The 26,667-nt window shown below is 38.4% G+C and overlaps 1 protein-coding gene across 1 annotated transcript; it reads right to left on the reverse strand.

The window, feature by feature from the left end:
• Nucleotides 1-1,171: 1,171 nt before the first annotated feature.
• Nucleotides 1,172-25,564, reverse strand: LOC139742482 (cilia- and flagella-associated protein 251-like). The gene is made up of 24 exons (XM_071653022.1): nt 25,531-25,564; nt 24,338-24,801; nt 23,488-23,862; nt 21,934-22,080; nt 21,455-21,558; nt 20,563-20,671; nt 19,940-20,098; nt 18,362-18,530; nt 17,718-17,808; nt 16,436-16,573; nt 15,607-15,736; nt 14,827-14,882; nt 13,949-14,008; nt 13,234-13,313; nt 12,567-12,706; nt 11,609-11,782; nt 10,350-10,493; nt 9,195-9,277; nt 8,300-8,441; nt 7,803-7,894; nt 6,609-6,737; nt 3,092-3,288; nt 2,253-2,393; nt 1,172-1,398 (listed from the first exon to the last, which is right to left on the reverse strand). The coding sequence occupies exons 1-24, from the start codon at nt 25,562-25,564 to the stop codon at nt 1,172-1,174; spliced, it is 3,585 nt and encodes a 1,194-aa protein (XP_071509123.1).
• Between the last annotated feature and the right edge of the window lie 1,103 nt (nt 25,565-26,667).

A 26,667-nucleotide genomic window follows, 5' to 3' on the forward strand; every position in this document is an offset into this window, starting at 1 on the left:
AGATACTCCACTCTTGCAAAGGAGTAGCTACACTGTGTGTGTGGATGGACATTCATTTTGTAACAGCAAGAGAATACAAATGTACTTCTTTCTTTGTACATGTCATTTGACAGGAGTGTGTAACCAGTATGTACAACTATAAAATATACGATACTTTCTTGCAGTTGGTCACATATGCCTCCGTCTGTCTGTATAAGGTCGTTGACACAGATCTACTGAAAATGATAAAGTATCTGATAAGTGTACAGTAATACATCAGTGCAGGATCTTGGCTGGTGGTAATGCACTGTCTTAACCCAGAGCTGGCAAAAAAATTAAGAACTGCATTTGTGTCTACACGTGATAATGGCCACTCTGTGAGACACAAAAATGATGTGTGTATATAGAATGACAATTGTTAACATTCCTTGTAGAATGACCACAGAAATATATCATTCTTCCTGAATACATGTTAGAAACTGACACACAGCCACAAATATCAAGGTGACATTTAGCACTTGCGGTGACAACTATAAAACAAAAGCCGATGGGCTCAATGCATTTCAGATCAATGATGCATACATCTTGATATGATCCTCACTTTACAGACAGCTCATTTTCACATGAAAGTTTGTATGATGCAAATGCCGCTGAATCTTCATACCAAAAATATGTTTCAGTTCATGAAAGAAGTATGCAAAAAGTATCTCATGTCCGGTAGTTGTGCAGAAGGTAACACCTTCACTGCTGACAACTCACTGCATGTTTGCGCAACAGTTGGTCAATTCATCTTGCATCTACAGGTTGACCTTAACTGATTTCTGATCAAATTAGACCATACAATACTGAAACAAAAGTTCAACATATTCCTTAAAGAGTTATGAACTGCATTCAAATCCTTCACAGTGGGTGGGAAGGACACACAATGGACTATCACCTTTGCTTAATATATGACTCTTTTGCTTAGATAACATCTTAATGAATATCCATGACCTAGAGGTGACTCTTCATTGCCCTCATCCATTTAGTTCAATTTTTCACTCTTCTTCATGTATCTTTCAGTTGGGCCAGCAGTGTGCTAAAACAAAATATGTATTTAGTGCCAGTCATTCCTCAATGTGTAGTTGATGCTCCTAATGTAGAAGTCATCATGTAGAAGTCCATAATACTATCATCCTCAGACAGTCCCTTTTCATTCCATGGCACTGAGGGTGCCCTCCGATGGCTCCGCTCCTCCCCCAAACCCGAGGAGCTCCATGGCAAACATCTCGGCTGTGATCCCCTCAGGCAGGGCCTCCTCCAGAACCTCCTGGGCCCCCGTGGCATCGTACCCGCCCAGCTCTGAGCTCCCTCCCTCGGGGTTGATGCCCAGGAGGGTGGTGAGGTACTCAGCAACCTCTGCTTCCGTCATGTGTTCACCTGGAAAGGATAGAAAATAATGACAAAAAAAAAGACAAGATAATGATAAGATGGAAGACCTACTTATACATATGAGTTACGGGCACAATTGTATTACTTTTCTATCGTTCCATAATTCTTTGCACCCTTGGAAATCAAACATTTTCCTCATTTGTATGTGTATGTATATCCCCGTGATAACAAACACGATTGTACAATGAAGTAAAAAGACAGGTCCTGACATTGTTATCTGGAAATCTTCATATATTTTACTGTTTGGATATAACAAAACATTGATATAACAAAAGAAATCTTCCAGGCCTGAGGTCTTCATTATAACAGCAGTCGCCTATACTTCAATTTTTCAATGCATCTACAAGCAACTCTCACGAGTACACACACAAGAAAAGACAAATACATGTACATCATTTAAAACTCCTGTACTAAACAACTATCTAAAGGAGAAAACACCTATATTGCAAGAAACTTGTAAAATTGATATGGTTTGTCTGTTTCATTTTTCTATTTGAGGGATGGCTGGATAGCCCATAGTCAGCTGCAATAGGTGGTCTTCCATGGGGTCCAGTTGGGTGTTAGGCAGAACCACTTCACCGGGTTAAACACCTTGCTCTTTGCGATGAATGAATGAAGCGGGATCTTTAAGTATGCGTGTTGTGACTCTCTAACACATGGTACCTCCATTTTATGTTTTATCCGAGAGACAAAAGTGTTTTGCCTCTTGCAAGAGGGGACGGTATGCTTACGTACAACATCGCTAAGCTAGACTCAGGAATCGAACCCTGGCCACACGGATCGGGAGGCAGATACACTAACAACAGAGCCAAATCACCACCCACTGATGACCCTTTCCTCACCTTTAGTTTGTAAGAGCTCTAGGAGTTCTCCCCTCTCAATCTCTGGCTCTACCGTGTCGTCCTCAGCATAGCCCAGGATGTCAAACGCCCACTGTAGCTGCTCCTCACTGATCCCAAAGGCTGGTCTGTGGTTCACATATACTGGAGAGAGACAAACCAAAAACAATTAACACAAACAATAGATACAGAGCAATATTCAGGACTGAAGAAAGTTCCATCAAAAAGCAAACAAAAGCAGCACCTTTCTGTAATGCGTTGAAACCTTGTTTATATAATAAAGAGGTTGGATATAACAAAACTCTCTTAAAGAAAGGTGATTTTGCAGGTCCCAACTCTTTATATTTACCTACGCCACGGGAGGAGGTTATGTTTTCATTACTGTTGGTTTGTTGGTGTGTCCGTGTGTCCGTGTGCAAAATAACTCATAAAGTTGTGAACAGATTTGGATGAAACTTTCAGAAAAGGCTGAGGATGACACAAGGAACAGATGTTTAAATTTTGGAAGTGATCTGGGAATTTTTATGGAGCTTATGAAGAATTTTTGATATTTTGACCAGTAGGGTCAATGAACTTGGGAGTTCAAGCTGCATATTTTTGCGGTTTTCATACGCACACTAGAGTGCGTGCTCTAGTTTCTTGGGTATACTTGGGACTAGTCTTCAACGGGGTAGTGCTAATAATAGTGGTAATAATGACAACAACACTACCGTTTACACTACTACGAATGATGATAATGATGATAACAATGATAACAACGACAACATCAACTACTGATTTTGATAAATCATTTCGCTATCCATATCCGGGTGTTGTAACACAGTTTACAACACAATACTCACACTTGATGAAGGTGCCGAGGTCGATGTAGGAGACGTACTCTCCCGTGTCCACATACTTGCTGAACTTGATTTCATTGATCATGTCCTCCACCTCCTGTTCACTGGGGTAGTGGCCCATGGCCCGCATCACGAAGGGCATCTCGGAGAGGGGGATCTCCGTGGACACTCTGCGTGTGTCCATAGTGTCAACTCCTTGACTGTTGGAAGCAGAAAAAAAATAATATATTAATTAAAGAAAAGGTTGAAGGTTGAACTGATACTATCATCATCACCATAGCAAGTTTTTTGATACTGCATTTTTTAATTGTATTGAAATAAATAAAACAAACAAACATAACAACATCATCACTTTAATGAAACGATGTCGGAATTTTCGCGGCAGAGCATTCGTTCCAAGTTCATCGTGACACTGCCAGCAACCAGGGACAGCCTGGTGGTAGTGTTGCTGCCTGGAAAGCAGTAGATGACAGGTTCGAATCCTACAGGTTCCCTTTTTCTAACATGTTTGTTAAAAATATAGATAAGCAGTTGTGATCGTACAAATGCATTTGTACAGAGGGTGACAGTAAACTTGACCACAAAAATCTGTCACAGTACATCATCACCCCTCTGCATTAATAATCTCTTTCTGTCATCATTACTTTGGCATTCACACTGAAAAAGAATTTATACACATGCTACAACTTTCAAAATCTTACAAGTAAAATGCATTACTCTTTATGACATCATTATCATTATAAAAGGTATTGCAAAGCTTTCAAGTATGTTTCTTGTGTAAACTCCTGCAAACCAATCCAACAATCCATAATAGAAAATCACATTGCTCAGTAATTTGTATCATGAAATCAAAACGGGATCCTTAGTTTCATCATATTTTGTATATGTGACCCTGCACCTCAAAACAAACAAAAAGTCGCCAGACATGAATTTTTAGTTAATACCATATTCTGAAAGAGCAGATTTTAAGCTTTAAAATGATGTATAACTCAAATTAAATGGACTCTCCTAACCTATCTAAATATTGGAAAGAAAGCACAAACTCAGGAAAAGTGTGAACTGAGAAAAGAGGCTCTGAAGTACAGTGTCTATTCAAGCGCTTAATCTTTACCAAACCGTGCTGGCTGTGCGATGAATGGGACAAAACACAGGAAGTAAACCACCAGAGTAACAACAATGAAGAGATTATCAGATTAAACTGAAATTAAGCATGCCTCATTAACACATTCTTTCCATAATTAATGCCAACTTTCAAAGCAGTAGCACTATCCTTTCAAAAGTTATTTGAGTTGAAAGTGAAGAGTGTGGACAAGGTTTTTCAGAAATGAAAAAGGGATTCTAAACACACACCTAATCACACTATTCTACCAAAATGTTCGAGATAAACTGCTAAAAAACACACTTTCCTGCCCGTTTTATGATACCAAATTTTAGCATAATGTAAAAGAAGACCCGCTCTTTCAGAAAATATGAAAAAGTCAAGTTCGGCTAGGTTGACCCATTTCACTTATTTTCAGTCCTCACGCAAAATCAGAGTGTGCGACTTTATGTTCGTTTTGAGGTGCACGGTCACATATGTATTTTCTTTTTGTAAAACTTTCTTTATGAAAAAGATGCAGAAACCAAGAAATGAGGTTAACTTGTTGAGGACAGGCTGATTTTGCTACAACATGCATTTCCCATAGACAGCTGCCTGAGTATACTCGGGACTCGTCCTCAACAGGTTAAAGGGATAGTACAGTTATTGGTAGAGATGAGAATTGGGCTTTTAACTTTTTGCGAGATACCAAGAAAACACTTATGAAATAGTACAGAGCATACCATTTTAAGAGGAATTCAAAGTGTATTTGATGAAAATCGAGTTTGGAATGACTGAAACATCCAAAAACAAAGTAAAACAAAGCGATCATAATAAAAGGTGGGTCCCACACTTTATTAAAATCACTCTGTTTTGGATATCTCAGCCATTTCAAAACCAATTCTCATCAAATAAACGTTGAATTCCTCATGAAACTAGAAATATCACTTAAGGTGATTAATACCCCCGCCCCGTGACGACAGTCTTACCCAAGGAATGATCTTTCCTTGATTTTCTGCCATTTAAATGCCGTTACCATGGCAACGCAGCTTCCGACACGTCTGAAAAATGTCTTGCACATCTTCCCACCAAGACTATTGTGTGTGCCACATTTCATAAGCTTTTGTCAAAAACTGAGGAAGTAGTTCAATCCACAAGATCTTTCCTTGATCTTCCACCATTAATATGCCGTTACCATGGCAACGCAGCTTCCGACATGTCCAAAAAATATGTCTGCACATCTTCCCACCAAGACCAATGTGTGTGCCACATTTCATGAGCTTCAGTTGAATACAGAGGAAGTAGTTCAATCCGCAAGATCTTTCCTTGATCTTCTGCCATTTATATGCCGTTACCATGGCAACGCAGCTTCCGACACGTCCGAAAAATATGTCTTCCACATCTTCCCACCAAGATCAAGGTGTGTGCCACATTTCATAAGCTTTGGTCAAAAAACTGAGGAAGTAGTTAAATCCGCAAGATCTTTCCTTGATCTTCTGCCATTAATATGCCGTTACCATGGCAACATACTTTCGGGTACTGTCAAAAAATGCGTCTTGCACATCTACAACCAAAGGCACACATCTGTACCAAGTTTCATGGAAATTGGGCAAAAACTGAGGAAGTAGTTTGCAACACAAAATTTTCCATCATTTTGGCTCATAATATGTGAGCTGTTACCATGGCAACATACTTTTTGTCACTGTCAAGAAATGTGTCATGCTGACCTATATCCTAAGACAAACATTCAATATGAATTCCATGAGAATTGGAAGAACACTGATGAAGCAGTTTTGCCATGAAGCATTTTGCCCTATATTTTACCAATAACATGCCGTTACCATGGCAACGCACTTTTTGCCACTGCGGAAATATGTGTCTTGCACATTAACATATTTAGATGAACATCTGTACCTAATTTCATAAAAATTGATCAAAAACTGTGGGAGGAGTTCGCGACGCAAGATTTGTACCCATTTTTGCCCATAATATGCCGTTACCATGGCAACGTACTTTTGGGTACTGTCAAAAAATACGTCTTGCACATCTACAACCCAAGGCACACATCTGTGCCAAGTTTTATGGGAATAGGTTGAAAACTGAGGAAGTAGTTCGCGACGCAAGATTTGCAACGGACCGACCGCCCGACCGCCCGACCGCCCGACCGTCCGCTGATTCCTATATACCCCCTTCAAACTTCGTTTGGCGGGGGTATAATTACATGCTCTTTCATATTTCATAAGGGGTTTCTCATTATCTCACCAAAAAATGTTAGAAAACTTAAATTAGGTCTCAACCAAAACTATACGATCCCTTTAAAGACATTATCCAGACAGAAATAAATGAGAGATAGAGATAAAATCTTGTGAGATATTGTACATCAGGAGAGGGGGATTCAAATGGAAAGTCAAAACATATCACTTTGTCATGAGCTCCACTCACCTCCTGATCTGTGCATAGTAGAAGTAGTTTTCCAGCTCCTTGAAGAGTTCCCCCTCCCTTCCACCCTCCAGGAGACCGTAGAATGGAATCAGATCCTCACCACCCAGCTTCACAGCTGCCTCCAAGGAACTGTCAGCAAGAGAACAAGTTATGTGTAGATTAAGTGAAAAAAAAAAAAGTTTTCATGGTGATGTAAATGAGGAAGAGAAGTTGTGGTGGCACCATCATATCATATGTGTAGACTTGTCCACTTGTCCCATATGTTGAGACAACAGGAAGGTTTAAAAGCCTCTTTCAAGCAAATTTATGTTAAGGGGACTGTGTTGTGAGAAGACTATGTATTGCCAAGGATGGAAAGAAATAGAAATATGACAGACAAGATGATAACCTTTTTTTTTTTCATAAACACTGCCATTTATGCATATTTTGAATCACAGACTCAAACATGTAGTTATATTCAGGATGAATTTTATGTAAAATTATATGTCAGATACAATTGTCAATTGCAAGGCCATGCACATTGCCTTGACTAATGTAAGATACAAGGATTCGAATAGATGGAGCCATTCCACATCATGCCATAATCATTCACATTATAATAGAAATGCTCTTTAATTTTGTAATTCTCTGAAGGCACTGGCAAGCAATCAGGCCACATCCCCAAAACAAAACTGTTGTATTCACATACCCAGCCTGACTGTAATAATATCCATGACCCTACACATGTTTTTTTTTTGTTGTTTTTTTGTTCGTTTTTTTTTGCATATCAGTATCACATGTGATCTTGCTGCCTTCGTTATCAAGTATGCTGTGCAGAAAGCCCAGAAGTGTTGCAGACAGTTTTATGCCATAAGAAATGTGCTTTGAGCAGTTTTAGTGAAAGTTTAATCTCATTTTTTTTTTTCTTGTGAGCATACCCATTCCGGGTGTTGGCTGATATCCATGCACATAATGCTGCGTACCTCACTCAACAAAACTCATGCAGAGTGCATGCATGCTCTGTAAAAAAAAAAAAAGAAGAGAAAAAATAACAACAAACAAATTTTTAAAAAAATGCCCTACATGGCCTATTTTTCAGAGACCTGTTACTTCAATGCAAACTTGTGTTTTGTTTTTTGCCTCAGGGAACAGTGCTCCAGTTCTCCTTACATGGTGGCCTGGCAGTCACGATGATGAATCAAAATCTCGACTTACATGAAATTTGTGTCCCACATGTGCACTGAATAGTCAGAGCCTCCCGCAGTGAAGACATGCTTCCCGTCGTAGCTGACAGCTAGGTTGGTTACCTGGTGGAGAGAATGGTCATGGTGAATATATTTCATCAATGAGGTATACCCAAAAAGAGGCCTGTCTACTGTTTGTTAAATTGCTACTGTAAAAACTAGCATACTTATCTTCTGACAGGTTGCTTTCTTCCCCCACCCCCTTTTTTTTTGCTACAATTGTTGGTATTGTTGTCTGTCATTGCTGCTGGTTTGCTTTTCCTGTTAGACTTTAACAAATAGTATCATACATTGTAGTTTTATACCACATCCTGTTGCTCCATCATGAAAAGAATCCATGGCAAATATCTCTGAAGAAGTTTTCCCACACATGCCATAAATATATTCATTATTGGAAGTTTAATAAATATGTTTTTTTTCTTTTTGTGAGTTTATTCCTTTGTGTACAGAGCAGCAGGTCAAACTTACCCCAGAGGGATGGGCGATCAAGGCCATGGCATTGTGGGGGTTGCCATCTGGGGGCATCTTGTGCAGACCGACCTTGTCCTTGGTCACATAGGCCATGTAGCGGTTGTCGCTAACGGGGTCTTCTGAGGGAAGGACCGCAATCCTGAATGCAGTGGGAAGCAGAATCAAACAAAGTGATGAATGACATGAATGACAGAAGCTGACATACATTTGTAATACTTGTTTTTAGTGGCTATTCTTTTATAAAGCACCTTTCCATCGCAGTGTGGTGCTCATAAAACTTTACAAGTAATTATTTGTTACATGAGGTAGATGGGACCATTTTGTAGGTATCCTTCGTCATCAAAGTAATCCCCCTGTACTGGGAAAAGGAGTTTTGCTTTTCAATTTCATTTATATACACTTGCTTGGTAAAATTGCTTCCATAATCCTCCTATATATAGATGAGATAATTCTACAACACTCTCAAATCAAAATCAAACAAACAAAACCACAGGAATAGTCAGTCATTTAGGTTAATGCATACAATAAATGTAGGCGATGGTCAGGCAACAACAATGCATTTACATGATATGCTTTGGCTGAAGAATAGTTACGTAAAACATGCCAAGAACTGACAATGGCTGTGCAGATATCAGTGTTTTGTCTTCATTAGACAATGTTGTGATATGAATGGTTGTGCGATATTTGGTGAACGGGCAGAAAACAGAACTTTGTAGGGCTTCCAAGGTATGTGCCAAATCCCTCCCCCCCCCCCCCCCTGCACACTTAAACATAAATTCGCCACTAGCCCGCACAAAGGCTGCTATCACGCAATGCGGATAAAATGTTTGTTATACCAAATTTGCCGATAGCGGCCTTTGTGCAGGCAAGCAATGAATTGTAGTTAACTAACCTCTGAATCGGAGATCCATAGGTTGGTCCTAAAACGGTCCTACGACACATCTTTGTGGTTGTGTTGAAGAGCTTAAATTTGAACTGCAGAGGGTAGAAGAAAGAAAAATGTGTCACATTGTGCATTAAAAATATTAAAAAACAAGCAAACAAAGGAGGAACATGAAAGAGAGATGCAAGGGATATAGTCGTATAAATCTGCAGTAATGAAAAGATCTGCATATATGAGAATTATTGGCACATACAAAAGATAAGTAATGATGATCAGGGCTCCATGTTCATAAACAGTTGCTATGACAGCAATACTTGCTGCAGTGGCAAGTGTCATGATAATGACAAGAATCCTGCTCCCTGATTGGTTGTTGCTTACAAGAAGTTGTAATTCTAGCAACAGTTTAATTGCTATCCCATCAATATCTTTTATGAAATGAGACCCTGTTGATCATAATGATAGTAAACTTTCAAAGGCTTGCATGATAGAAGTTATGTACAACAAAAACATCTCTAAGGAAATCATTGCATCTTTCAATATAATGTAAATGAAAATAGCATCAATCAGTCAAACCACAACACACATGTAGAGAGAGAAAGAAAGCAGTTGTTAGAATATTTTGCATATATACTATCAACATCATGGGCGGTATCATGTACGTAAACACTTCACATTTCAGTTTAACCTCTGTCTCCAAATGTTATGCATCTTTATGAATGAGATGAAGTATGCCCAGGAATCTAAACATGGCCACAATATCTTTACAAGCTTTACAGATTATACATTTAGCTAAGGATATAAATTTCAGGGCACTCTTCATATAGATTTATATATCTGATACAGTTTTTATTGAGTATGTCCAATGGATGTCAATCTCTTCTGTCTCTGCTTTTCTTCTAACTCTTGTCTTGTAAGTTCTCTCTTCAATCGGTGAAGAAAGTATGCTGTCTCTCCTTATTCCCAACTCTGTTCTTTCAACTGTTAAAGTGGATATTTTTGCACCAGTACTTTGTCGTGCTCTGTCATGTAAGATGAATTTCGTGTGTTGCTTTGATTCCACTGAATCATAAGACATCACATGGTGGCACATTCCCACTTTTACAGTTTTAAAAAGTCATGCAACTCATAATCTACCTGAACAGGCAGGTGCTATCCTCCACATACCTGATTATTGGCAGTGATGAAGAACTGTTCCTTGGTGATGGGTGGGTACCAGGCAAAGCACTGGGGCACGGCACTCTGCTCGATCCGGTCCGTTGACAGGACCTGCAGACTGTCCTTGGCAACCGTCTTGAGATCGTACTCCACCTGGTTGTCGGGGAGAAGTGAGACGGAACATGGTGATCATGGTAATCACAAGAGTGGCAATACGAGTGCAGCACTCCATGTACTGGTCTTGTTTGGAATGCCTTGAGTGTGCCTTCGATAGCAAAGTCCAAATACTGATAAATTTTTGTTGTCACAATCACATAGCTCAAAATTGGAAGACTGTGATTACAAGGAAATACATATTTTGTTGTGATAACCCCTCTTATGGTGAGTAATAAATCTTCATGGTTGGTTCAAAACTTCTTGTGTCAGATGACATATAGTGTCCTGTATTAAGTGTTCAAAAATCTAATGATGAAGACAAACAGCAAAGCAGATGATAAATGGCATGAATGTTGCATTTCAGCATCTTGAGTACAGAAGACATACTCCAAGGTCAGTCACTTGTTTCTTGATTAGGAGAACTTCAGAGCTTGACCAGGACATTTCGAGGAGTGTAATCAATTCTAAGAGAAATATAACAAAGTTGCATATCTATGTAACCAGGAAGAGCAAAAGTGCTTTTGTATGGCAACATAGTATACACAGTTTTAACTGACAAAGCAAAGACCGAGGCGTACAAACATGGATTTTGACACAATAACTTTACAATGAATACACATAGAACAAACATTTGTTGTACACTAGAAGAAAAAAAGAAACTTCTACACAGAACAACTTAAATTTGTTAAGTTGCCCAAGTTATGATTGTTGTCTTCTTGCATTTTCAGATATAACTCTCTTTGTCCTCTACAAAGAAAAAAAAGAGGAGCGACACTGCAATCTGCTTCAAGCTGACATTAATACACTTCTCTAACCTAAGCATGAGCTCTTGCCAATAAAGCATTATCCTACAAAGCTAAAAGTCAGTCAAATTTTCATCATTTTGAGGGACTGAGAATTATAATTCCTTTTGACACCCCCTGTCCAAATCATTAAGCCTCAAAAAATAGGTGAATGAAGCATCTCATTAAGTGAAGAATCAAATCACACAAACACAAAGAGAGATAGCTCTCCTGCAGCCAGAGAAAGAAATAAACAAACAAGATGGATGATGCAAGTAGAAAGACAAGATTAACTCGGACGAGAAGATCGTTGAGAAATTTGATGAGTACCATTGCTCTGTCCTCTCCCAGAGAAAGGAGCCGCGGTGAGCCAGAGTCCAGGGCGGTCCCAAAAGTCAGGCCTCTGATGTGTTTGTAGTGAGCCCGGTGCTTGCCCATGTACACCCATGGTTCCTCTTCACTCAGGGTGTTAGCTTTATACACTGTCACACAGTAATCAGCATCCTACACAGATGATAATAAGGTTAAAGAGTGAGATATGGTAAGGTAAAGGGTAGATAAATTTTTCTGTGAAATGGGGCCTACATAATTCTTTGTCAAGAAGTTATTACGGCATTGCATTACATGTACAACGTGAGCCAATATGGAGCTTCATGAGAACAGATTTAAGGGGATGGTATAGTTTTGGTTGAGATGGAGCTTCAGGTTTCTAACTGTTTTGTGAAACAATGAGAAACCGCTATGAGATACGAATGAGCATACAATAAGAAAATTGGTTTTGAAATGGCTGAGATATCCAGAAAGAGGTCCTAATAAAAGGTGGGACCTACCTTTTATAAGGACCACTTTGTTTTGCTTTGTTTTTTGATATATAAGCCATTTCAAAACCGTTTTTCATCAACTAACCTTTGTATTCTTTTCAGAATTGTATGCTCTTTCATATTTCACAGGTGGTTTCTAATTATCGTGCAAAAAGTTAAAATCTGAACCCCCACCTCATTTAACAGGATATCATCCCTTTAATAGATGTGTTTACTGGTAATGATTCAAATATGAAAATTCAATTCTACAAGAAAACATGCTCACTTTCTGTCCACCGTGCCATATGGCTAAAGCGATCCACAAGAACAAGATATTCCTCTACTTATTACCAGACATTGTGAGCTGTACATATATTACCATCCTTCTTTCTACTCTTAATATGAAGTAATCTGGCAGATTTGTATCAACCATGCAACAAAATAGAGATAAAATATCAAGGTCAAAGGTGAAAGGTCAAGAGACTTACAGCAGTAGCCATCCATCTGGAGTTATGAGAGAAGGTGACATGTGTGACAGCATCCCTGGAGTACCGGAAGGGCTCCTGGTTCTCATCTATCAGGGTGAGGGCATCCAGGATTCTCACACAGCCATTCTCAAAGCCAACACCTGCAAAAGATGGGTTACCATGGCAACAGTCACATCTGAGACTAGCATCATTATTACAGTTAAACATTAATATGAATGGCTAATACCACCAAGAGTGGAGCTAGATTTGTGATGACTGTGGATACAGTAATAGTAACAATGTGGAATGTCTGGGATGGTATTGGTTGGGATGTTCAAAATAATACTTATTACCACTGGAATGCATAATTGTATGCATATCATCAAGCAATATTGCATGTCACAATGGAAACCTCATAGTCGTCACATGACTGATACTGTGGTCATGATTTAAAAAAAAAAACGTAAGTAACTTCCTTAAGGAGTTTGGGTAGAAAAGAAGAGACAAGATTAATTGTAAAATAAGAAGCGGGCCCCTTACACTAATTTCACACAAACTGCAATGTGTACATAAATTGTATAGAAGTAGCAAGAATAACTGAGCGTCGTTGCAAACTAAAACTGAAAATAGAAGAAGAATACACACAAATACATTATTTCAATGCACAGAAAGAAAACTTTGTACTTACCAAGGTAAGAGCCAGATGGGTCGTAGGCAACACATCTAATCAAATTTCCTTTTGGGAACTTCCTGGAAGCGATGACTTGCCTGCCATAGAAAATGATATGTCGCCATTAACATCATTCCTTTCAATTTCTATCAACATCTCCTTCTTATGTCTTTCCTCAACCCCTGCTCCCCTTAGCAATAGGTAAGCAGTTTTTCTGTCCATATCAAACATTCTTTGGTTCATTCATTCATTTCTTACCAGTTGAATTGAATTGAATTTACTTGTTCAGCATAAAAAACATCAGAGAATGACAATCATTTTCATATCTTTTAGACAAAAAGATGAACAAATATACAGATGTAAGTAAAACGATAAGAAATACAGCAATGATACATGAAACCCTACATTTACATTACGAAGACAGTACAAACACAAAGTGAGTTATAATCATTAGATAAAATAATGCCAGCCCAGTTAGTCTACAACGTATATACACAAGAAGACATTCTATTACAAATTATCTTCATTAATTTTTGTCTTGCCGATTGGCCTCAATTGTCCTTTTGGTGAAGAGAGAAATGAAATAACAGCATATTTACATCGCATACAGAAACTCATGACGAAGGTTTGTATCGGCATGCATTATGACTGTAACAAGGAAACACCACAAAACACAAAATAACATAATCTTTTATACAGACTTTGCTATTCCACATAAAAAGTATTTACTTACTTCTGTTCATAGTTCCATACTTTCAGAAGACCTGCATAGCTGCCAATCACCAAGTAAGGCCTGATGAAGTACAGAAAAGCATTCTTAAATGAAATCTCATATACTTTTCTGCAGTTAATGGATACCCGACACTTTCAAACATACACTTCTACATGACATAACATGATGCTCCACATGGCATTAAAAACATCACATTGCATGATTATTCTGATATTTCAATTAACTACGCAATAGGTGTTAAGACATTTGTTTGTTTCACCTTTTTGTCTATTAATATGACTTGTTTTCTAAATGCCTGCACAATAACTGTCTTTTCTCTCTGGAAAATACAGATTTTATCTATGTTTCATCATTATGTGGTGACAAATTTTAGATTCATATTCAGATTTTATTTATTGTGAAATATTGGAAATTCTTTTGTTGGCATTTATGGTGGTACATGCATACATACATACATACATACATACATAAAATACAGTTCTCAATATGCAATTATACAATCATATACTCATAACAGAATAAACAAATAAATAATTACTGGTTTATTATTTATTCAGTTGTAATTCATTGCAATTATGGATAGGATGAGAGCGGAACAAATTTAATGTCTGATTAATGATTGTAATTTCGTTATCCAACATGAGCCCATGGTATCTGCATCAGAAATCTATTTGATGATGGCTATCATGATGGGGCAAATATCAATCATGTACACCTTTGACTATTACAATCATCGAGTAAATTGAGAATGATGGTTTCACAACTCTACAGCTACCATTGCAGCACACATGTCAGTAACTCACATGAACATATTATTTTGCTGACAAGAAATGTCTTATAGTGGGTAATCATGACAAGTAATGATTTTGTCAACTTACTGTGAGGGGTGTGTAGTCAGTGCGTGGACTGGCTTGTCATGTTCATCACAGATCATCTGTGCGTAAAATCACATAAGGAGAATGCATATTATTATCACAAATCCGTGGAAACACCCAGGTGCAGATAATTCATGATTAAATCACAATGCATTTGCCAATGCATTTTAAGACAGGGCTTTATCTGCAGCTTGTATTTCAAGCATCTCTGTATCTCCCAGTTATTTGAAGTGGGCTTAGGAGCTCTGTGATTCAAGCAGAGGATAGTATTGAAAAAACTTAGAAGCAAGAAAATTGAACATTTTAGTCTGTATTTTGCAATCAAAACGAAAGAAGGTATCATCCCTTGTCTATTAAATACAAAGTAGATGAAGCTAAGATAATCTCTAAAAATACTTCTCACAATTCAAATACTAATACATTTTTTTATTTTGTATTACAAATGAAATTGACATATCCACAAGATCGGTGTAGTGCTGTTATGACTAATTACACATTTTCTCTAGCTTAGTTCCCCAACAAAGTTTCTGCTAAATTCTTCTATTCTAAACAGACAAGAATCAAAGACAATTTGTGTATTCAATTTTCCTGACCACTTGTACATTTCCATCGAATCCCATGTGTGTCACGCCAACTATACCATGGTTCTGAATTGTATCGGGCAATTATCCCCTGGCTAGGATTAGGGTTAGGGTTAGGGTCAGGGGAAGGGTCTGGGGTAATTGTCCAGGAGGTAATTGCCCTAGAACCTTCTGAATGCAAAGAGCAGCAAGAAGGACTCACTTTGACTTCCACTCCATCAGCGACAATGAGTGCCACCTGGGCATTGGAGGTACTGATTATGTAATCTCTTGTCACAAAGGAGCTGGCCTCTATCGTGGCATCCTGTGGGTAGTTGCTGTCTGGCTTGGCACTGTGGTATTAAAAGTAGAATTGTGGGATAAATTTGGGCATAAATATACAGCACATGATCATGACCATTTCAAAGGAACATAAATTATCTTTTACTCCTTGCTGACATGATATTCAAACCAAGTAGAAATCTATCTGTCCATGTGTGGAGCCTTTTAGCCCAACTTAATAAATTCATGTCGCAAGGTTATGTCATACACACAAAGAGTGCTCAATTATTTGTATCAAAGTGATGATATTGCACTAGTTGAATTTGATCCTCAATAAAGAGCATCAATGCAAAATATCTACACACTTGAGAATAGGTTTGTCAGACAAGCTGACTGCATATTAAAGAAGTGCAACTGTTTTATAGTACACAATTTGCTGAAATGATACACAAAACCAGTAGATACTTTATATTACAAGAGTACAGACAGTGGAAGAGACAGTGGAAGAGACAGTGATTGATACAGTGGAAGATTCTCCATTCGTTAACATACACTAAAGTCATTCAAACACAGAGGAATACCAATACCACCATCATCATACTGCAGATATATTCCAATTAATCAATATCATTGTGTGCACAATAATGGCAGCTGTTTTGGGGGATTTCTTTTGCCAAGCTATGACATCGAAACTGTCTTCTTACTGGTCACACCATGTGGGCACATAAAGCGAAGGAATAGAAAAGACAAGACAAGAAACATCAACTTACTCTGCAGTAAATTCTGGGTGGTAGGCAAAGGAGACTGAATTGATGGGTCCCACATTGAAGTCACTGTACCAGTTGGACATCCGCAGCTGGGAATCGTAGAACTTGACATGTCCAAGCACATCACCCGTTACAACGTATCTGTTAAAGGCAAAATGTACTGAGTGTAAACTATTTGATTCTAATCTAATTTCTAGTTGAATATAGGCAATGGATGCCATGTACATTCCACGCAAGGCACTAAAGAAGAAAATAACAAAGAAATCAGAAAAAATCAATAGTATTTCATTATTTGTTGGTTTGATCAAGCACTGTTTAAAGTAGTGTGATTATACATTGTACATCAGCTTACTTTTATATACGACACTAGCATGCTTTATTCATTGGATAGCATGGTTTGCATTCTTCACATAGACATATAGGGACAGGATAACTCATCATGAGTGAGCAATAGAGGGCGGTATGAGACAAATGCAATGTGCTGGGCTTTTCCGATACAATATAAAGAACGAGTCTGCAGTGGTGATGCATGGAATATGCACAACTGTGATGTAGGAAAAAATCCCAGGCATCACTCAACATATTTTCTCCATCCCTGCACTGCCTTCCCTAATGAATGAGGCACAGACAAGTTTGTTGTCATAGTACAGAAAAAGTATAGATTGGTATGGGAAGACCTAAATATGAAAATAAATCATTATGCCAAATACCACTGTTTTGATGCTTCCCAATGTGGGCTACCTACACCATTTAAACAACTTTGCAAACCCCATCCCTTGGATTTTAACTTTTGCTGGGTTTGATTCAAATTTGACATGCATTTTGAAGAAGATGTCTCACATGAGTTACAAATGTTGTAACCAAAGATGTCATACTCCAGAATATCAATAAATTGAAGCTAATAAAGCAACATGGCACCTTTGGATTGTAGTGGATTTTGAAGATATTTTTCAGTGCTTTGCACAAAGGATGAAACAAAATGATATGAAACATGCACATGAGAATGCAATAACATTACCACACACACACACCCACAATGTACTTATGGATGTTCAATTATATTACATTTTCATTTTTAGAGCTTTGTCGTTTTGGTAAAATCAATTGAATTCGTACATTTCACTTCCAATAGAGTTTACAGGCACTGCTACTTTATGTTTGAAAGATAGCACATAAAATGCAAATTGTTATAAACATGCTATTCCTAAAATATCATAAATGCAAGTTAAGTATCTTACTGCCAAGGGTGTGTGTTAAAGTAATCTTTGTTCCGTTGTTGGCTCACCTGTCGGTTGTAGTAAGGACAGTGATCCCCCTCTCTTGAAGGCGGACCAGTTTGAAGGCCTTCTTATTTGGTGACGGCTCCAAGGATATAGCTGTTGAGAAACAGGGCGAGAAAGTACTTAATACATTATGAGTATGTGTCATACATTTAATAGCAAAAGGGCTACATTAATCTCTTTTTCTTTTTTTTGCAGCTACTTTACCTTGAGTTGATACAGTTTTCTATGCTTTATTTTCAAGCAGGTCTAGATTGCATACTGAATGTGCGCATGCACAGAGCTATACATTATTTGGTATCAAGAAAGCTAACAGGGAATTCTTGCAAGTATACCACATGATGCTTAATGACATACATTATGATGGTGCATGCTGTATATCACAAATCATGTGACATATCCAAAATATTCCAAAACTTACTGTTGCCTTCTACTACAAAGTTCTTTTAGGCAACCAGCTGTTGGATGAACTTAGTGTTTATAACAACTATCTGAGATCTAAAGAACATTAGCAGTCTAACTTGAGGTGCAAATATCATAATGCTGTTTAAACACCTACACTGTAAGCTCGCTAACCAACATGCACTGCATGATTATATAACATAGTGAACAAATTAACAGAAGTGAGTTACAAGGTGAGGATACTTACGTCCAGACACTGGTCTGTTGTTGTCCCACACCACAACGTTGCCTGCAGCAGTGGCCGTCAGGGCTCTGGTGCTATTTTGACAGAAGATGGACTGGCTGAAGTTACCGACCACTCGATTGAAGTCCTGGTCAGTCAGTGGCGGTGCAAAGAACTCTATCTCTGAACCTTGCTGCTGATTATGAGGGGAAACAAAGAAAATTATTTTGTTGATAATGGAGAACAGCTAAGCACAGTTCTTTCTTAGTGTAGGGAAATATTACTCAAGAATTCCGGAGGACACACATTACAGACTTCTTTCTTGATGTAAGGAAAATCTAATGAAGTATTGAGGAGAACACATGAGTAACTTTGCTTTGCAGTATGGTGACAGGTTTATGAAGAATCATGGAGAAATGAGCTAATGTCTCTCCAAGCATGGGAAAAATATCACTCTAAAATCATGCAGGGAAAATGAGCAGAGCACATTGTTTGCTATGTTATATTGGTTTGTTACATTATTAGAGATTTGGCCAAAATAGAAATCAGGAGAATTTTGTAAAATCATTTTTTAAATCATGTGCATAAAATCATTCTACATGTTTTAGTGTTTGGCAAGTGATTACATGTGAAAATATAGTAGTGTACAACCTTTCTGCATACATGACCATTGCATATAATTATCTTGCCATGTTGGCTGAAAAACTAATAAACTTTGCAAGTTCAGTGCCCTGCATGTTTCCATCTGCAACTTGAATTGAAGTGCCATGTCAACAGGTGGCAAGTCTAAAAAAAGACTACAAAGTGGTAAACAAATTGTAAAATGGCTCTTTTGTCATTCATTTGATTGACTGAGAAAAATCAATATCTACACTATTCTGGGCTATTGTCTAACATTTGATTGACAGGTATGAAGTGATACTTTTTAGATTTTTATGGCAGGTGGCGATGAAATCAACACTTGGGTTTTGTTTATTTGGAATGTTGCAGACAGTGCAGAGTGGTGCTTATGAATGGTTTGTAGATTTTGTGGCAGGTGGTGAGATGAAATCAACTCTGGGCTTTTGTTTGTTTGGAATGTTGTAAACAGTAAGAGGGGTGCATTGGAATGGTTTGTAAATTTTGTGGCAGGTGGTGAGATGAAATTAACTCTTGTTTTTTGTTTGTTTGGAATGTTGTCGGCAGTGCAGAGAGCTTATAGATGTTTGCTGATCTTTATAGCAGGTGTAGAGATGAAATAAAACCAGGTTTTCTGTTTGTTTGTAATGTTAAAAACAAGTGCCTAGAGGTGTTGATTCAGTGACACATTAGCTCCTGTGACATTTGCTCCGGTCTGACTTTCTCCAAGGAGTTAGGGTTAGGGTTAGGGTTGTGATAGGGTTTTAGGTTTAGTTTGATGTGAGGATTATGATTAGGGTTAGGGTAAGGCTTGTGAGTAGAATTTATGTTTGGTTTTGTATAGCATGCAGATATTTCATAGGAGCAAATGTCACAGGAGCAAATGACATGGAACCATTAATTCACTGTAACATACCATGAACACCTGTCATTGGTACAACCTGCATTTGTGCTGGGGTGAACTTAAGGTGATTTTTGACTCACCCATTTGTAGAAGATGACTTGTGTTGGACTGTTTGAGACAATCTGTGAGTGGTCCTCAGGATTAAACATGACGTAGGTCTGCTGGCCGTAGCTCTCTCCCAGCTCCACACTACAGACTGGAGTATCACCATCGGTAGTCCAGTCCCAGATGGAAAGAGTCTACATGACAGGGACAACAAATCAAAGAATGAAAATCATTCTTGCATCTCTACTTTATGTGTCAATATGTCACTGGATGTGCATAATTATATATCATCTAAAGTGTAAATATAAAGCAATCTTGAAAAAAAAAAGGCTGTAGAGCCTGGCTACTGGCATCAGAGCAGCATGTCAAAATATTAGCTGAAACTCTGTTTGGGCAGTCCTTGAACTCAAGAAGTAAACAAACACATACACAAACACACAGGCACAAACACACATAAGGCTTGCCTTGAGCCAGATTACAAAAAGAGTGAAAACAATACGCAAAATTTAAACAAACATGTTAACAATGAATTTACCATTTATATTCATTATAGGAAGTCAACTTTTGTAAAAGTTATAACTGCCAGTGAATAATGTCTAAGAAAAGGAGTACACCCCTGTTTGATGGCAATGAACAATTTGTTAAGTTCAGTTCTCACCTGTCTTTTGGCAGCGCTGAGAGTGACAATGTACTTTGCATCTGGTGTCATGTTGATCCCAACCATACCGCCATCTGGATGGGCATCAAAGATGGTCTGTACTGGCGTCCTGCAGGTTGATACCATGGATAACAAAATTAATTGGTCAGAGCATGACAAAGAACTGAATGAATTGATCATGGGTATTATACATTGACATTATTTACTCTTTAAAGCAGATAAAATAATACTAATGATGGAACAAAAGGGTTGCTGAATTTGTGAAGCACATCAAGAAGTTTTCTGCAGTTGCAAAGAGATGCAAGTGTGGCACAATTTGGCACAATGAGGGTCATATGCATTGTGCAGGATATATATGATAGGGCCTACCCTGGGACACAGCACTCACATCCAATCAAAGATCTAGATTTATCATTCTATCTATCTATCTATCTATCTATCTATCTATCTATCTATCTATCTATCTATCTATCTATCTATCTATCTATCTATCTATTCATCTATCTATTCACTTACCTACATGTACTCTCTTATTCACCAATCTATTTATGTGTCTACAGTGTATTTGTCTAGACAGACTGATAGATACACAGGGAAATATACCAAGTTAGATTTCACTTCATATAAAGTCTAAGCTTTTTTTTTTCTTGCCATAAAAATAACGAGTAAGCTTACAAGTACGGACAGGAATAGCATTATACTTACTGGCGAAACTTCTACCTGCAGTTTCTTCATCTGAAAGCCAATTTCTCATATCAAACATCCTCACCCTACAGCTCTCGCTTTTAAAGAGCATGCCATCAAAGGTCCCAGCGTGTCAGTATTGAATTCTAAGTAAATGTCCAAAACAGAATGATGACCATGGCATGCATGTTCTTGACCAAAGACTCACCCAGAGTAAGTGTCCCATATGATGACCATGCTATTTGGCCCCTTGTCCGCTGTGGCCACCCAGCGCTTGTCCTGACTGGCACAGATACAGCTGATGTTGTTACACTGCAGTCATGATTGGTCAGCGAGAAAGAAAACAAAATAGTACACAATAATTAGCCTTTGGAAAAACCTTACAAAAGGTACAAGGTACAAAAGGTGTTATTATAATGGTTTATTTTTGTTTGTTGTTGTTGTAGTTGTTACAATGACTAGTTCCTCTTATTCCCAGTTTCCATTGCAAAATATTAAAAGAAATTTCATTGTTTGATAAAAATAACACATTCTATCAAACAAACTCAATGACTATGCTCTCAAGCATAAACTTTTTTTACAGTAAAAGTTTATGTCACTTTCCTAATGCAGATATGAGGTTTGAATAACAAGAAAAAATTTGACAAAAGCTACTGCTTGGGACATGGACAGATCAGTTTCACTTACATGTCCCTGTAGAATCCTCTGTGTGTTATTGTCATAGCCGTAGAGAATGGCTGTGTTGCCACAAACGTAGAGTACCATGCGTCGGATCTCATCTGTTAGGTTGATGGTAGGGACGTACTTGTTGACTCCAAAAGACCAGGTCATATTCTGTTGGCGAAAGCAAAACGAAACAGAATGAATATTAATACATTTCACAACTCTCGAGTTGCAAGATAGGTTGTAAAATAGCAAGTAAAGAGATCTACACAATATTGATACATTTCAAAACTCTCAAGTTGCAGAAAGGTTGTAAGATAACAAGTAAAGAGATCTACACAGGAAGTTTCTATGACAACACAGAGACACATCTGAGTTTATATATACTATGTACATAATCGTTTAGTAGATGTAACATGCACCCAACGGTGATTTAGTAATAGCTTAATTTACTGGATATAACCTGAAAGATTCAGTAAGTATAAAATCATCAAGCAATTATTGTCATCATATGAAAATACTTACTAGTTTACAATCTGGAAGAGCATATGTAGATTGAAAATACAAACTAACCACACTCTGTAATGAATTCATAAACTGATTCTTTCGCTACTCGATGACACAGTTAGGAGAAAATGACACCATTATTTACAATGTCATATATGATGAGGTTAATGAATACTTTGTCTAATGGTTGCCACCATTGCTGTACCATGCAATCTCTTGTCAGATTAAGACTTTAAAAAAAAATGATATTACTGAAGAATCACATAAATGCCTCCCGTTATCTTTTGTCTTCATTCACACACACTTTCTCATAACATGTTTGCCCCAAAACACTGGCCCAGTACCACAGAGACAAGAGTACCTTGGAAGATATTGATGAGGCAAATCGTATGTTCGTTCATGCTGTTGTTGTTAGGGGGTTTCTATGCAAATGTGTTTGCGTCAAAAGAAGCCTTGTGGTAACAAACAATCTTCTTTGCGTACTATGTACAATGTAGCTCATAATGGAAGAAGCCATACAAAACATAGTAAGATTTCCTTGGGAAGAGAAAAAGTCTTGATAAACTGAAAGGATTCATTGTCCAGCAAAACAAAAAACAAACAAACAAACAAAAACAAAATAAAGACAAAAACAAAAACAAAAAATCCCTCCTTACTTGCATGACCTACTTGTTGTTTTTGACTTTTTCCTCCAAAGAGAAGTTTGTGAACATTGAGATATCTAGACTGCATATTGCCATATCCAACAGAGTTCTGAATGCACATGACTTTTAACAAAGTGTGATTTTCGTGATAGCCATCCCTGTGCAAAGTTGCTGTAATTGAATAGATCTGTATTACTTTATGTGTACTTTCTGAAGTATGCTGCTCGGTTAATTTGCGTTGTTTGCTTTTTTGTTGCTGTTTTTTTGAAAACTAGGTCTTAAAAAAGCATGTGACTATTACCTGTTAGAAAAGAGAGAACAATGGGGGAAAGGGGAAGAAAGCATGACACCACACTTTTCTTTTATTAATGAATTAAGAATACACAACAAGACTGGAAAACTTGAGATTTACTCATTCACCACTCACCAGTGCATTTGGAGATGAGTCATTAAACAACTGCTCTTGAGCAGCACTGCTGGCACTTCTGGATTTCTCCTCTGAGTGTGAGGGGGGCTGGGGTGGTCCTGCACTGGGCGGGGCGGGGATCTCACCGGGACCGGTACTGGAGGCAGGGACCTCTTGACCGGCATCCTCCCTGTGCTCCTCATTCTCCTGTGGTTCCGAAACCTCTCGTTGCTGCGGTGATGTGGGCGCTGGTATTGGTTCTCCTGTACCTTCTGCAGGGGCATCCTCAGCTGGAGCGTCCTCTGCCAATGGTGGCTCTGCTGCCTGCTCTGCTATTTCTTCAGCTGCTGGCTCTGCTGCCGGCTCAGAGGCCTCTGCTTCTTTCGCTGCCTGATCCTTTACAGAAAAACAAACAATCAAAATATCAACAGCCATGTTTGTAAGTTCTTTCTCATTTCATATTCTGGGAGGCACTGTGTACTTGCATGGCAGCATTACCAATGGAAATGACAATGCATAACAAATGTACACAACAGCTTTTCAAGTGTAAATGCTGAAGTGCCAAATTGTCACAATGTGATTTCTAGTATCATTTACTCCTGCCCTCCTCCCCCCCCCCCCAAAAAAAAAAAAAAAAATGGAAAAGAAAGCAACTGACAAACTCCTAGTCTTTTTCAATTCGTTTGTGATGCATTGCAGATGATACATAATGAGAATCTGCACAGGGCAAACATAAGGGAGGAAAAAACAAAAAAGAAAACAGAAATCCTGCAACACAAACAAGTAGAATATGCACATTGTATAAGACTGTGCAATGAAGGTAAAATGATAAAATGGAAAAAAAAAATGAACAAAGACAAGAAAATCTTACAGCTGCTACATCTTCCTGCTGGTCTGTCTTCTGTTCTGCCGCTGCTCCATCTTCACCATTAGCAGTCTGTTCTTCCGCATTACCTCCCTCCACAGCCTGCTGCTGCGGCTCACCACCATCCCCCTGATCTCCATCAGCTCCTGATGCATCCTGTGCAGCAACCTCCTCCGGTGCGTTCTCCACCTCAGCCTTCTGCTCCTCTTCCTTCGCACTCTGTTCCCCACCTTCTTTGGTATCCGCGGCTCCATCTCCCTCGGCTGGGGGTTCACCTGGAGCACTTGGTTCCTTGCCTGCATCTTGTTCTTGTCCCTCTGCTCCTTCCTGCTGTTCTGATGCTGCTGGCTGAGCATTCTCTGTTGGTACACTTTCTCCTGTTTCTCCACTGCCAGTGTCTCCTGCAGTTGGTTCAGGATTCTCTGCTGCTTTGGCTTCTTCTTCTCCTTGCTGTACCTCAGGAGGAGCATCTGTATTTAACATAAATCATTTTTTTTTGTGTGTGTGTCTTATCACTGTAGTTGATCTGATTAAGTCTGCATCATACTCTACACACATGTGACCCTAATCATGCAAAGGCCATGTTAAACATGATATCTTGGTACTCTTCTTTGGAACGAGGTCCATTTATCTAATACACAAAATATTTTGAAACTTCAATGAAACAACATGCCAAAAGATTGGTGAGTGTGTTGTTACAAATATGAAAGTTATAGATTCAAAAGAAGAAAACATCTTCTAGTTTCACTTAGATAGCAAGATAACATTAAAGGACTAAACAATGTTAAATGTAAGCCTTTCATTTATTGAATATTTCTGCCAGCACTTCAATCTGTGTCATAATGAGTGCATTGTCAGATGTCGGGCAGTGTCTATGCATGCACAAACTTTATAATAAATTGCATGATTTCTACTCCTTCAATTAAGCTAAAGGTTACACAAACTTAAAAAAAGTATCATTCTCTAAAATGATCCCTTAAGAGCATAAAAAGAAGATAATCTCCCTTAATATCTCTGTCTCTTCTCTTTATGCATAGATACAATGTTTCTTGTCTCTGAGTACAAAAATTTGAATTGCTGTTATGACTGATATTTAGCAATCTATAATGTAGTACTTGGGTAAGTGTGTTTGGGAGCTTCCTCTATTTCATGTTGATTTACAAATTATGTACTGTCACCATTGCCATAACAATTGTTACCTTCTATTGGCTGCTGCTTCTCCTCATCTGCCATCTTCTGTAACCAGGTGTTCTGCTTTCTAGAGTATCAGCATAAAATCAAAACAGTTTCATCAGCATATAAACAAGGGGAAAAGGCCTGAGCAAGAATGGAAATCATGACAACATACATTTTATCAGAACGTGATTCAGACTCATTCCAACTTCTCCTGATCATGTGTTGTAGGGGCGTCACCAGCTTTTTTTCAACGGGGGTGCGTTTTGACACTAAACGTATACGCGATTTTTTTGGACAGACATTTGGAATATAATTATAGGAAGCTCTCAATCCCAGATTTTAGTGGTTTTTTTTAGGGAAATCAAGCAGGGAAAGGGCACCGGCGTAGCTAGGGAGAACTTTTTGCATTTTGATGTTGTACGTGTAAATGGTGCAATTTGATGCAGGCTTTTTGCGTGTTTTATCGACTTGAAACAGTCCCACTTTTTTAAGGTATCACTACATTTTGAAGTAAATTATTATTGAACAATTTGCCTATAAATGGTATCATTTAAATAAACTTTTAGTATTAATTCTTACACTGATGTCATGAACGTGACCGAGCCCAAGCAAGCGGAGTGAGCAAGGGGGAGGTTGTGGGAGGGGGTTGTACCCCCCCCCCCCTGTAAATGGATTATGGAATGATGTTGTGAAACGACAAATTACTGGCAGCAACATCAGGAGAATTGCATAACAATTAAATGCGAGCGAGCGGAGCGAACGAGCTTGAAAATTTTGACATTTCACAGTCAAAAAATGCCGTTTGCAGCTATATTTTTTCACTTTGGAATTTCATGGGGGGCACCGGCGCAACTGCTGGCAATAACTGGGAGTAATATCAGGAGAATGGCATAACGATTACATGCGAGCGAGCAGAGCTTGCGAGCTTAAAAAATTTACATTTTAAAGCCCAAAAACTGTCGTTTGTAGCCATATTTTTTCGCTTTGGAATTGGGGGGGCGCACTGGGCGCAACTGCTGGCAATTACTGGCAGCAATATCAGGAGAATGGCATAACGATAAAATGCGAGCGAGCGAAGAGAGCGAGCTTGAAAATTTTGACATTTTACAGTCCAAAAACTGCCATTTGTAGCCATTTTTTCGCTTTGGAAACAAAGGGGG

Source organism: Diadema antillarum, unplaced genomic scaffold (genome assembly GCF_040938485.1).
Source record: "Diadema antillarum isolate AM-2024a unplaced genomic scaffold, OU_Dant_1.0 scf00000032, whole genome shotgun sequence".
Taxonomy (NCBI): Eukaryota; Metazoa; Echinodermata; class Echinoidea; order Diadematoida; family Diadematidae; genus Diadema; species Diadema antillarum.